This window comes from Scomber japonicus, chromosome 7 (genome assembly GCF_027409825.1).
Source record: "Scomber japonicus isolate fScoJap1 chromosome 7, fScoJap1.pri, whole genome shotgun sequence".
Lineage (NCBI taxonomy): Eukaryota > Metazoa > Chordata > Actinopteri > Scombriformes > Scombridae > Scomber > Scomber japonicus.
Window position 1 is genome coordinate 19506310 of NC_070584.1, and position 13982 is coordinate 19520291.

The 13982-nt window shown below is 38.0% G+C and overlaps 1 protein-coding gene across 2 annotated transcripts; it reads right to left on the minus strand.

Moving 5' to 3' along the window:
* Positions 1–415: 415 nt before the first annotated feature.
* LOC128361352 (cystathionine gamma-lyase-like) lies at positions 416–11861 on the minus strand. 2 transcript variants are annotated; one of them, XR_008321579.1, is made up of 13 exons: positions 11602–11861; positions 9445–9526; positions 9211–9306; positions 8947–9056; positions 8434–8568; positions 8245–8302; positions 7967–8044; positions 7246–7398; positions 5528–5649; positions 4798–4850; positions 4391–4529; positions 1235–1315; positions 416–628 (listed from the first exon to the last, which is right to left on the minus strand). XR_008321579.1 is itself a non-coding variant. In XM_053321781.1 (12 exons), the coding sequence occupies exons 1-12, from the start codon at positions 11785–11787 to the stop codon at positions 1298–1300; spliced, it is 1230 nt and encodes a 409-aa protein (XP_053177756.1). In that variant the 5' UTR covers positions 11788–11861; the 3' UTR covers positions 416–1297. The 2 variants fall into 2 exon arrangements, 1 of the variants encoding a protein (XP_053177756.1); XM_053321781.1 differs by having other exon boundaries at positions 416–1315.
* Positions 11862–13982: the final 2121 nt, after the last annotated feature.

Below are 13982 nucleotides of genomic sequence, written 5' to 3' on the forward strand. Positions count from 1 at the left end.
TAGGATAGCAGCTAAGCTCATTTGACCCATCAGCTAAAACCTCAGTGTGCAGCCCTCCATTATCCAGGCTAAATTGAATGTGGCATATTGACTTGCCACAGTTACAGATGCCGAACTCCCAATTACTCCACTTGTGTTTGTACGGGAAGACGGTTGAGAGGAAGTGAGAGACCCACAGACGTATACTCCAAACTGATTTTAATGGATTTGTCAGTTACATAAATGACATTGATCACAAGCGCTCTGTCCCAAATGAAGCGTATACTTGAGCAGTGATGTGATATGTGACTAAAGGAGGAAACAGAGGAAGGGAGTGCATGGGTAAAATACTCCTGTAATAGCCTCAAGTTGTGACTATTAAAGAAAACACACCGTCATTGCTGGAAAATTGTACTCCAAATAAGGCAAGACAACATGTGTAACAAACACTCCTTTATTCTTGGCAAATATCCTGATTAGTCTCAAACATGAGGAAGTGGATTCCTCTACTCTTCTTAACAAAGCACACACAATTCTAGTCAAACAAAACTTGTGCTTCTGCATTTAATTACACATATTTCTACTCATTATTTTTGAGGATTATTTGTTCTTCGTGGTGTGAGGACAGTCATCTAACGCTTCCATAAGGCTGTGAGCAGATGGTGACAGGGAAGACAGAGAAAAATGTTTTGACATTTGGACAGTAGGTGGCAGCATGATCTCTGTCTGAGTCTTGTTAGTTTGTATTCTCATTAATACACAGACACATTACATGTTTTACAAAATATGTAAGAATTAGGAATTAAGGCAAGTACACTACAGCTGCAGATGCACTAAGGACATAATAGTGATATAAAACGTTTCATTTGGAAGGCAGGTTCTGTGCATCAAACGAGGATACAACCTGAAGTAGATGGTTGTTGCTAGTTTATAAGGAAAGTATTCAGTTTGGTGTTTTTTTTTTCCTGCAGAACCTCATTTAGTATCAATCTTGACAGAACAGGACTTCGTATCACTTTGCTCCATTAAAGCCCTCCAAACAAAACACAAACAGACATAAAAACAAAGCAAAACCTGCATACGATAAATAAGATTACAACTGATGTTCTAGCAAAATATGCATCATTAAGATTCTCAAGTAAAAATTATGTTAATTATTCACAGATAGCATGATTTATATAATTTCAAGAACAAGTTGTTCCCTGATAGGTGAATCTATGCTGTTTGTGTGTTGAACTGAGATGATTTCAAGTACCTCTGGTGTTCATTCTGAGTGCGACTGATTCAACCTCAGCCTCGAGGATGCACTGAAGATGTTTCACTTCTTCTTTGGATGCTATTAAAAGACAACAGGAAAAGGAAAATTGACTGATGAAATCAATACTCTTACAATTCACATCCAGGAAACAATCCACTGAGGCAACATGCTACAATTTGAAAGGACACACAAAGAAGAAGAAAAAGGAGCGCTATCAATATCATCATTGTTTCTTTCTTTGCTTGATGAGCTGAGGCAGGATGCCAAAATGACTGCAATAAAGATTAAATAAAACACCACAGACGCAACATTTTACAGCAACAACATTATAAAATGATATCCACCCATTGATTAACCAGCAACCAAGTTTGTGATTCAAAACTAACATCAGGATGAGGACACTTGACCGGAAATTAAACAGCCTTCCCCATTCTAACCTGCTGTCCCATCCAATTAAACGCTTCACCAATCAGAGGTGCCTTTTCCCGGGACAACAGACAGTCATTAGAGATATTTGTCTCCATTAAATTACCATTTGCTACAGATGAGCAGCAGAGGATTTCAGAGACATTATCTGGATCTGAGGAGGCGCAGGCCACCCAACAGGAGACTGCTGCATGAGGTGGCAAACCAGTTTTAGGAAATTCAAATTCCTTCCTGATAGTAATGCGGTAGGTGGGAACTAGTAGTGAATCATCCAAACCGGCACACTGGAGCTAAATATATACACTTGAAGTTGAGTCCTGAAGGGCAAATAGTAGCTCAATGAGCTGTTGCTTTCTACATTAGTTTCTGTTCTTTTCCACATGGTGCAAACTTGTGATAAACCTTTCAAACAAGGAATCCAGCCAAATACTCTGTTTGATAAAGCCGCCATGTGCAGGCAGAGTACAGGGAAAGACAGAGATGTAATAAAACCTCAGATGTCGACACCAGCCATCCAAGAGAGGAGAGAGATGCCAGATTTGAGAAGCAATGGTGCAAAGCACTGCACGGAGGTGAGAAATGAAATGAAGAAACTTAAAAATGGATTCTGGGAACACTGCAGTACTTCATGCGTTGCTCTCATAAGCAGAAAATACTTTGAAAGTTTTCCACAGCAAAAAAAACCCAAAGAAAAAGAATGCAGCTAATAAATCAACTTCATGCATTTTTCACTGAGGACATGAGGCTGTGAGAGAGTTTGTGTGAATCTATAAACATCTTTCTAAACTTTAACAGGGCGACAGAAAGAAGACTATAGAAGATTACATATTAACAGTGTAAAATGTCTGAGATTTGCTGAGCAAGTGCAAATGGATGAATATCCCCAGTGAGCTGCTCAGAGAGGGACTTAAACTCAGACCGCAGCAGAGATACAGAAACCTCTTTCCACCAAGCAATCACAGTGCATGATGGATCTGACCATGTAGCGGGGAGAGGGGGTTTATGGGATGGGAGGGTGCGTCACAGCCCTCTACAAAGTGCACGGCATGAAACCACTGCATACCTAACTCAATCCTGGTCTGCAACCCTTCCTGGCCTGGCTCTCCCTAAATGTTCCCAAGATATTTCTCACTTCTTCTGCGGATGATTTGTCTTCATTATGGCATATGTGTTTCAATTCTGCACAATACAAGACAAATATATAAATACCAATCTAGTGGTTTTCTATTTTGGATTTATTTTCTTTTTTTTTTTTGCACTGCTTGGAAACGGCACTGCTCGTTTTAAATGATGTTTTTTAGATTACACTTACATCACCAGAGCAGCCTGTAACTCTCGTGGCACACAGCTTTGAGATTAGATATAATTGTGTACTTGAAAAAGTACACAGAGCCACAGGTCCATTTATTCTGTGATTAATCATTAGCCACACGTGTGCCATCTGGATCTCCTTCACAGCATTCAAACTCTGTAGAGATCAGAGTGTACTGTGCTGTGGTGAATTCAATTTTCTGTTGGCTGGCATTTCTGCTTAGTATTAATAACACAGAAATTAAACTATTCGATATCATGTATTTATGTATTAAGTAATATATACTCAGATTTACAGATTTATCGGTCCGTTAATATGATCAGTCGATATTGGCCTATCATAGATATATCTGTATTGTATTCTGGACAGTATTTTTTAAATCCTTTTTCTTAATTTAAGTTTGATATATTCATTTGTAGTTATTTTTAAATATTAAATTCCGAGTTAAATTTACTGTTTCAGTGCACTGATGTTATTTTATACAAATCAAATTTATTGCTAAACTTTAAATTATCATGGCCTCCATTGCATATCTTTGTCACAAGTGTTTGATAACCACATTAGAGGGATCATTACAAAAGCCGTTTAGGTATATTATATGCCGTATATGTAAGATTATATGTGGATATAAAAATAATGGATTTTTTGACTCCCTGCTGTCAGTATCGACATCTGCCACAAAAATCCAGTGTTGGTCAGACTCACATTTACACTGAAGTTATTCGAAAGCTTGACACTCTGACCCTGACCATGACCACAAAGCTAAATGCTGCAATCAATCTGTCAATCAAGCAATGTGTATTCTGTCTATACAGGATGAATGTGCAGCCATTCATCCATATGATACAGTGGCAGCTTGTAAATGTACATTTTCAAATTTCTAACATACAGCTGAATGATTTGAAAAAACAGTTAGCTGTGGTTTAAAATGTAACCAAACAAAACCACTGACATTAACCTCTATTGAGTCTAATTATGTACCTGCTACAGGGGAAGATGAAAGGAAACTCTGTTAATCATGGTCTATCCTACGGCTGTTGTGATCTTGTTCTAAAAATCATTAACAAGTGGTGTATTGGTGAGAAGCCATAACTCCGACTCCTCTGTTAAACCTGAATTATAGCTAACTGGCTTCTGTCACTAAGTCACAGCTTGAGAAACACTTGATGAGTGTCAATGAGCAAAGCAGAGCCTGACAATCGGATGCTTTAAAAAACAGACCTAAACAGAAGTTGCAGAGAACATTAAGAAAATGAGTTATCTCTGATTATTTCTGACTAATAAGTGTACAGAAGATAAGATAACTTTCTCAGGCAACTGAGTTCCTTGAGATATTTGAGTTTATTTTGTCTGATAAAAGATATCACTCTGAGGAATTCCTAGCAGTGTTTAAGTGTTGTTTGTCTGATACTTACAGCAGCAGCCAGTGCTTGCTCCAGGTCTTCAATGATATCAGCCTCATCCTCCAGTCCCACAGAGAGTCGAATGAGTGTGTCACTGATACCCAGGACACTCCTCTCATTTTCTGGCACTGATGCATGAGTCATAATTGCCCTGAATTATGATAGAGGACATGTTGGTTAAATATGAGCCTCATAGTGACAAACATCCTGATGTTTTAACAGAGATTAGGAGAGAGGCGTCATAACCAAAATTCAATGTTTCTATAAAAGGCACGTTTGAGAAAGACTTGAAAAGGATTTCTTCTTGATCTCTGCTGCCCTCTTGTGGTGACATTTGTTGCATTACAACTTGTGTTAAAGTAAATGTAAGTCAGTTTTAGTCATTTATGTTTAATACTAAGAATAAAAAGGATACTTACGGGTGTTCTGCTAAACTTTCGTAACCACCAAGACTCTCAGCTATGGCAAACATCTGAAGTAAGAAGAGGACAGGAGGCATTAGGTGATAATATAGTGCAGTAAAACACATACATGGTGTGAAAAAGTCTAAATAGTATTGATAAATTAAGTAAAAATATGAAGATAAACAATCAACTACAGAATAGCTCCAGGCTAAGGTAGCATTTTTGTGGTTTGGATGATTTTTTTAACATCCTAACAGCAAACATATGGAGGTGTTTTATTGACAGCTAAATACAATCTGCTCTTTGTTAGGCAATGTGGACCAATTATAAAGAAAGAGGCATGATGATTCAATAAAAAGCTGTTCAAAATCAACAACTAAACCGACACATTTGGTGAAGTAGATAGTCATAAAGGTGAACTTGACTGGTTTTGGCAAACACTCAAAGGCGTTCTTTGAGTACAACTTCTGATTTATCTCAGTCATAAAATTTTAACAAAAGCTTTTTTTACAACATTACTAGCGTAGTAAAATATGTCTCTATATCTGTGAGATTAAAATGCCCTAAAATACCCTACCCTTTCCAAAGCAGCATAATCTGTGTTTTTTTCCCCCATCTGCCCTGTCAGTCTGGGAAACTGAACATAAACCGCTCTGATCACAAAACCGTCACACAATTTCTAAACTCACGCTACAGTTTGTGAACTTTTAAGTCTAAATTAAAAAAAACGTTGCTGTCAAATTACTTTGAGGTTACTGAGGAAGGTGGTGGCATGCTCGAGTTTCCCCTTGATGTAGAAGGTGATCATCCCCGGACATCCGGTGCATTGCTTCTTCACCACTTCATACTGGGGGTGAGAGGGCAGGCCTGTAACAAGAGAGGGTGGGAAAACACATGAAACCAGTCAGTCAAGTCAACAAATCCTGTAATAACCACTTACAGTGAATTCAATCAACAAAAGCAGAGACACATGGATGATGTGCAGGTTTGAGCATGCTTATTTTTAATTTAGGTACTTATTTGAAAGTGTGTCAAAGTGCACATTCCAAGATTTCGGCTTGGTTGCTTGGCTGCCACCAAATAAAATTTAAGACCTTTGAGAGGACCGGCATGTAGGATTTAGTAGCATTTAGCGGCGAGGTTGTAGATTGCAATGAGCTGAATATACCTCCCCGTCACCTTCCAAGTATGTAAGAGAACCTACAGTGGCTGCAAAACTCACAAAGAAACACAAACGGCCCTCTCTAGAGTCAGTGTTTGGTTTGTCTGTTCTGGGCTACAGTACAAATATGGTGGTGCAACATGGGAAAGAGGATGTGAAAAGTCCATTCCACTAGATGCCACCAAATTCTACACACTGGTACTTTAAGAATAATACTGGTTAAAATATGAACACATGAAAACAGAAAGAAGGATAGAATTAATATTAAATCACATTTTTTCAGTATGTTCCAGCAGTACATAACAATAATTCCTAGTTATAATCAATAAATCATCAAATAACGTGACCTGCAACATATCTGATGGTGCTGACTGAAATTCCAGAAATAAGGATGAATCAGTTTCCTGCTGCAAAGTAAACTGTCTTATCTGTTTCACTTCTAGTTTATACATGTGGGATATCTCATGACAGCCTGCAATCACATATAAAAATGTTATGACCCATGTTACTGTCTACAGCAGGAAATGCCTTCTCAGACTTTATTAAAACTAAATTTAATGCTCTTACGACTTTTCAAGACCTGCAGAGACCCTGTATTCACTGCAAACATGCTATGAGTAGTTTATTCTAACTCCGGAGGTGTAGATGTAAGGTGTAGCTGCAAATGTAAGTAAGTGTGTAAGTAAATGTGTAAGTAACTGTAAGCGATAACCAAAAATGCCAAGGTTAAAGTGTATGGGGAGATGGGTTATTGACATCTGAGAGCCAGTAGTTGTGAATGATTAGCAAACTTAACAATAAGATAAAAGACAAGCTCAAAGTCTGAAAGGAATTGTACATTTCAAACCTGTTCTTCATGTGTTCTTTGTTGGTATGAACATCAGAGTAAATCACTGCTGATTTATTCAATATGTTGAGTTTTTAAGTTACAAAACTATAATCGTTGCCCTTTTGACTCCCTGAAACATTTGCAGTGTGATACTTGTGATCAAATGTTTGTGAATGATCTGATTTGTAATGGAGGAAACATTGAAATAGGAAACTGTTGTCAAATTGGTTTACAACACTTGGTAACAAGATACCATTTCATATCTCTGTCAGTGCGATAAGCATCTCATGGGTAGTGTGAACTTAAATAACCCACAATAAGAATTGGAACAGCAGCTAATCTTTTGTTCTCTGAGCAGGTAGTAATGTGTAACAGTTGTATAGTTTAGTATTAGAGAGATAAGAGTTACACACAAACTGTAAGCCACTACAATATGTGCAGTAAATGAGAACAGATATGTTGTTTATATTGCCTGGGAAGATGACGCGCTCCACTCTGGGGTCAGCCTCCAGAAACTTGGCAGCAGCCATGGCATTCTTGAAGTGCCGCTCCATCCGTAGATGTAGCGTCTTCAGGCCACGGTTACACAGATAGCAGTCGAAGGGAGACGGTACACCACCCAGTGCTGAACCGAGGCAAGATCACATGAAAGAAACAAAAGAGATTACAAAACCTTCCAAAAACCCGATCAAGCGAAGAACAAATGCAGAAACAAATACTCCATTCTGAAAAGGTTTTAAATTGGCGTGCAGCTTTGGCCTCGAGAGCATGTTCTGGTTGTTTAATGAGTGAATGTAGGTCAAGTTGATTTAACCATAGCGTGGCGGAGCAAGACAGTAAGTGAATGTCTGACACAAGTCTATAATCTGTCTCCTTGAATCACACTTTAACTTTGGTATGTAACTTGTTAAAAACACCTGTCTGATTTTAAAGTCAGTTATTTTTTAGATTTAAACATTCATGGCTGACTTTTTGACCTTTCTCTAAAACAGCTTTGAAGAGCTGATGCAGAGATCATGAACTTTCATTGAGCTAGTTAATTGGTGCAGTATTAATACACATAAGTCCAAGTAGAAAATATCTCATTTGCAAATCCTCAAACTGATGAATATTGTTTCACTGTCATGTGGTGTGCCAAAAAAATTAATCTGTAGTAAACACTGTGAGATGCATTTGTTGTTCTTTCTACTCACCATTCTGCAGAAATTTCAGTCTGTCATGCAGATCCTCCCTGTTTACTGAGACCAGACCCATGACCACATCACTATGACCTGCCAATTAAATGACAGGAAAAAATAGAAAATGTATATCCAAATCGCAAGTCATTGTTTTCATTTGCACAAAGAAATATTGGGGCCTCTCGTTTTGAAAATACAGAAGTAATACTTTCTTAATTATTATATTATGAGAATAAAGATCTTGTGCGAGTAAAATGAGAAAACAAATATACTTGTGTTTGCATTCAACTTACCGTTCATGTATTTTGTGGCTGAACACATGCAGATATCAGCTCCCAAAGCCAAGGGGCGCTAAAAGTGTACACAAGACAAACACTCAGTAAGTGACTTGTTTCCACATGAACTGGAATTTGATGGCAGGAAACTATTAAGCTGCTGTTTCATAATCAAAAGAGCGTGAACTGCACATCTGTCACTCTCACCTGGAAATAGGCAGACATGAAGGTGTTGTCCACTACTACCACTATGTCTTTGTTGTGCTCGTGGACCAAATCAGAACAGGCTTTGATGTCGACGACCTTCATCGTTGGGTTAGTAGGCGTCTCGATCCACACCAGCTACACCGGAAACGAGATGACATCATTTCAGTGGAACGACAGGAGGGTGATACAGAAAGATGCAAAGTCATGCTGCAACGTGGTAAAACTGATAGACAGCTCACCTTACCGTGTTATTTCACAATAGCAGCAAACACAGTTATTATAAAGTCCTTACTCATGGTGACTGATTCAAATGTGCACAAAGGAAAAAAGGGTCCACCCAATTACGTAACATTCTAGGAAAGCCAGACTCGAAGAAATCACTTTAGGGACTTTTTTTTCCTAACTTAATAAATCACCTATAAAATGATCAAATCTGTTGGCAGAGAGACCAGACTACAAACAACTACACCTGTAAGACAAACAACAAAGAGCACTTTAAAATATTGGACTTACTCTGGTGTTGGGCTTCAGAGTGGCCTTGAGCAGCTCTGGTTTTGTACAATCAGCAAAAGACACCTCCAGACCCATTTCCTTGGCAATTCTTTGGAAGTAACGATTTGTGCCTTGCAATAAAGAAAGTGAAACTCAGTCAGTGATGATTTAAAACTAAAAGTGTGCTCTCACTTTCACACCAGCGACCATTTTGTTCAAGTTTAGTTAGATTAAGTACATTTTCTACCTTCTAATGCAGAAACATCTCACAGGAGGGCAACTCACCTCCGTACACGTCATCCATGCAGACAATGCCATCTCCTGTCTTGAGCATGTGAGTGATGGTCACTGTGGCTGCCAGCCCTGAAGCAAGAGCCAGGCCTGCAGGGGGCGGGGAGGGGGGGGGGGGGGCATAAAAAGTTATCAAGACAAAAAAATACATTTGCATATTATTTCACCAGAGGATGCTTAACTTGGAGATGATTGGCTAAGGCTTGCATAAATCTTAATCTTACTTACAGTACTTTGCTCCATCCATAGCTGCCACAGCCTTCTCCAGACAGTTTCTTGAAGGGTTTCCACTCCGACTATATTCAAACCCCTACACAAAAATCACATTATAACATTAACAGTAACCAAAACCCACATTGATAACACAGCACTGTCAGCAGCTGTATTCAAATGACTTGTGGATGCAGATACAAGAGTACATTATTCAGTGCTATGTTGTCAGCAGAACTGGAACACTAAAAACGAATACCTGCATCTTAACTTGTTCACCTTTAAAAAAATCGACACCATTTATTTATTGGACTATGTGTTATTACAGTACGTAACATACACAAGTCTAAAATTACTGTTAGACTGAAGACAGCCACCATTAAGAAACTACTTAATGTGACATTACAGACTCCATGAACACCTGTTGAAAATACTGCGGTGATGAAAGGTTTAAGTAAATACTCAACACTATCCATACACATAACCTTTCAAACTAGACACATGTTTGGATAAATGCCGTAGACATTGGAGACTGTTGCCCTCAGTCATAAAAGGAGCATAAATGGCATTGAGCCAATGGTTTATGTAACTCTCTCTCTCTCTCTGTCTGCAAAAAACAAGAACATCTGTAAATACACAGCTGCAAAGCAAATATTACTTTTGCTTGTTTTAACTCTTCTGGGTGGACAAGTTTATTTTTGTTTGCATTATTTCAATTTGAACCAACAGCAGCCACTGCCATCTTCTATTCAACATAAAAGGTAAAATAGGTATTTGAACTTTCTATGAATGGTCTGCTCTGTGTGAAATGGAGGCAATGAAGCTCAATCAGATTATTGAGGGGCCAAGCGTGCCAGGGTCTCAATAAGGTCAAAAGGTCAATAGATCATCAGGGTCAGTGAATATGGGTGTTTCTATTCATTTGGTTGCTTAATAAAGGATGTAGTTTTAACTGTAAATGCTATACATATACCTCACAATTAGTCAAAAAGTGATAGTTCAAAATTCATGGACAGTGCCTATGTGAGAAAAATAGACACAATAAAACCGGGGAAAAAACAGTATAGTTTTGACATCATTTGTGATATTTAGTCAGTTCTGGTTGCCATATGTGCTTGTATGTGTCTGTTCTTTAAAGGCTTTGCTAGGTTTGCTTTCATTCATGCTGAATACAAATACATGTGACTTCTTGTTTTTGCATATCTATATTTGTTTATTTTAATGTAAAGTAAGTAGTGTAAAAACGGCCTCTTCAATCAACTACTATCTGTCATTTTAAGTGTTATCTGTGTATCAGTGCGGTTACTGTGGCATTGACAGACTTGTGATCTGTAATCATTGACAGAGACAAAAGGCAATCCTTCTTAAGTGAACACATGTGGACAACACATAATGCCTAGTAAGAGTGAGATGGGATAACAGCTGTGTGATCCTAGGTGCCTGAGTGTCAAACCAACAGGGAAGCAGTGGAAGTGGAACTCTTGACTAACTCTCCTGACTAAATAAAAAGGGAACACCCCCTGCTGTACCGTTATGTTTGACATAACCGTCAGTACAAGAGTATGACACGTACTCATACATCACTCACACACAAAGGAGACTTTATAAAGAGATCTAACATAATCTATTATTTTAATGTTGTGTAGATACCTGCACATAAACACATATGTATTATACCTCTACACATTCCTATATTTTACATACCTATACATGTCTGTGTAGTATACCACTGTATAGTTGTAGTATAGAGAATAGACCTGCACTCTGTATAGAATATTACTAAGCAATACGTATTCATAGTGATTACATTTTAACTTTAGATTCAGTCTCTATAGTATATCTATATACTATAAATCTATAATGCTAATTTTTCATTTTTTATCTTTATGTTTTTGTTTATTTACCTCTTACGTGTCATTAGGTCTGAGGCTGCTTTAATGCTGCAGTTTCCTATTGTGATTAATAGAGTATATCGATTCCTCTACTGATGGGAAACAGATCGTCTTAAAATACGTTATACTGTCTATCCGTTATAATATTAAATATTTTCAAACAATACCCCAGCAGCTAAATTCTAATCTATAGCCCACTTTGATCCTCGTGCATTATGCTGACGCACGTGCACCCCCCCTTCACCACCCGCCTTAAATAACCAAGGCATATCGGGGTACTTACTGCATGGTTTCCTGGTTCGTGCTGCTTGAAAGTGGTAGAAAGAGATATCGGCGGCACTACAGCCATTGACTTCCACTGCTCCGGCTCCTGGCCAACATGAATTGCCTCTGTGGCAAAAGATTTAAAGGCGGTGCGGAAGCCGGCGAACACGTCGCTCTGCTCGCCTTCATGTTGCTTTTGATCCATGGCGAAGCTCTGTGCGCGATGTGTGACACAAAGTGAAGCCGGGGTGCGTATGCATTACCACTGTATGGGTAAAGGGAAAAAACATTTAATGGAGCTGTGAGCTGCGCTTGTCGTCGTGAGCCAATCAGCGCTCATCAACAAGGAGAGGACGGCGCTGATTGGTGGATCGACAAGGGCGTCCATCCCACGTGAGCGCGCACGTTGTTAGCGTTCTTTGTGTGTGTGTGTGTGTGTGTGTTAGCCATACTGATGCAACGTTTCCTGTTGTTTGAGTCAGTACACACTTTTTTTAATCCTTTTGTCTCAAGTTATTAAAAATGTTACGTACGACACGTAATTAGCTATACCGAGCGTATGACAGTGAGAACAGGATTGTAATTATCATGTATGTAGTCAAATAAAATCCAAATCCTCTTGAAATTACGTAATGCAAACTTCATTAACTACTCTGTACCATACTCTGGGTAGTTCTCATCCACAACCCGATATATTTGTTCAAGTTGTTAAATGATACATTGAATTTTGTGTAATGTGTTCCTCGTGGCACACACAACGAAATCTGTGTTTCCATTCTTGCGCCATAGGGGGAGGAAGTGCTCTGCGATGACTCAGTGATATTAGTCTTACTATCTGCTGCTTCACCCTGACCAAGCTTTCCTAGACTGAACTAACTCCTCGGTTTGATTCCCACCTAATGTCCCATATGTGTCCATGAAAAATACAATTACGCCACATAAATCACATCAAATCATCGACTTCAACTCAAATATGTATTGAATACACACTATACAATGGTATGCCACAGTAATGCACTGCATTTGTTGTATAAGTACATAGTGGCTGGTACAGTAGGCACTGGGTTAAGTACGAATAGATTAAAACATAATCAGAGGCAGCAGAAAAGAAAGAAGAAAGAATACTTTAGAGTTGTAGTTTTACACAGTCATGTATTCATCTGAAAAGTGCAAGAGAACAACAGACAGTATTGGACATATGAAGAAAAACAACAGATGTATTAGTAATGTAATAATGATCATATAAGTAATCCAGAGCACATGTCCAAGTCAACAGTTGTCAGTTACAGTTATGGCTAGGCTGGAGGAATTAATCATTGTACATTATATCACATACAACACCAGTGCAAGCATAAAGGACACAAATGCAAATGAAGAAACATGCAATAGCCTATACTGCTCCACAAACCATACAATAATGACTAACTTTAGGATGTTCATTAACTGTATGGCTTTGGGAAATAAGCTCCACTTAAAGTAGTACAGTATACTGTTTAAAAGAGTGGTACCATACTTAAGTGTAGCTTTGACAAACATATGACCCTAACCCTAACCCATATTTTTATTCTATGGTACTTCATATGAAATTTCAGAAGCTGTTCTTTTTACTTTCCTGCATTTATCCAACTGCTTGAGTCATTAGTTTCTTTGCAGATTAAGAGTTTAGGCTACATAAAACCAACCATGTGACCTATAAAACCTATAAAACATTGTTACAGATTATCTACCCAGCATTATGTAAAAATGTTGAATTTTACAGCTAGATACAGCTTTAAAATGCTGCTTTCTGGTTAAAAAAAAGATAAAAAGAAGCAATTCTGCAAAAAAAGCACTTTTACTGTTCAAAGTTTAAGTACACATTGTTGATAATACTTCTGTACTTTTACTCAAGTATAATATTGGTATTGTAACTTAAGTAACGGATCTGAATACTTCTTCTGACATTGGTTTCTTTACACATTCAGAACATATGATGAATTTATTGGACTGAACTGCTCAATATCAAGTAGTTAAATTAGCTACACCTTGACCAACAACAACAACAGTAAAATGTTGCTTACATGTGTCAGAGCTTACAATGCAGTAATTTAATACATCATAATATAGCCTAACACTCACAGCCATTTTCTTGAATTACTTTTTGAAATTTGAAATTTCATTGATACCTAAGTACCTAAGTGCCTAAATAAGTAAAAGTGTACTTTCACTAAGGTAAGATTTCTTTCCACCACTGCCAATCCATGACTGTGTATAAACAGTCAGTAGTGATATAAGTATTCAGATGCTTCACTTAAATACAAGTAACAATACCACTATGTACTTTTACATTATCATCATACCATCATACTGAAAAGAAAAAAGAAAACACTCAAACTTTCACTTCAAAGTAAAAGTGCACAG

Excerpts from the sequence above, each read along its gene's own strand:
- LOC128361352 (XM_053321781.1), bottom strand. The coding sequence starts at position 11,787 with ATGGATCAAAAGCAACATGAAGGCGAGCAGAGCGACGTGTTCGCCGGC. Across the intron at positions 9,307-9,444 it reads TATGGATGGAGCAAAGTACT|GCCTGGCTCTTGCTTCAGGG; the intron begins GTAAGTAAGATT and ends CGCCCCCTGCAG. Across the intron at positions 8,303-8,433 it reads TCATGTCTGCCTATTTCCAG|CGCCCCTTGGCTTTGGGAGC; the intron begins GTGAGAGTGACA and ends GTACACTTTTAG.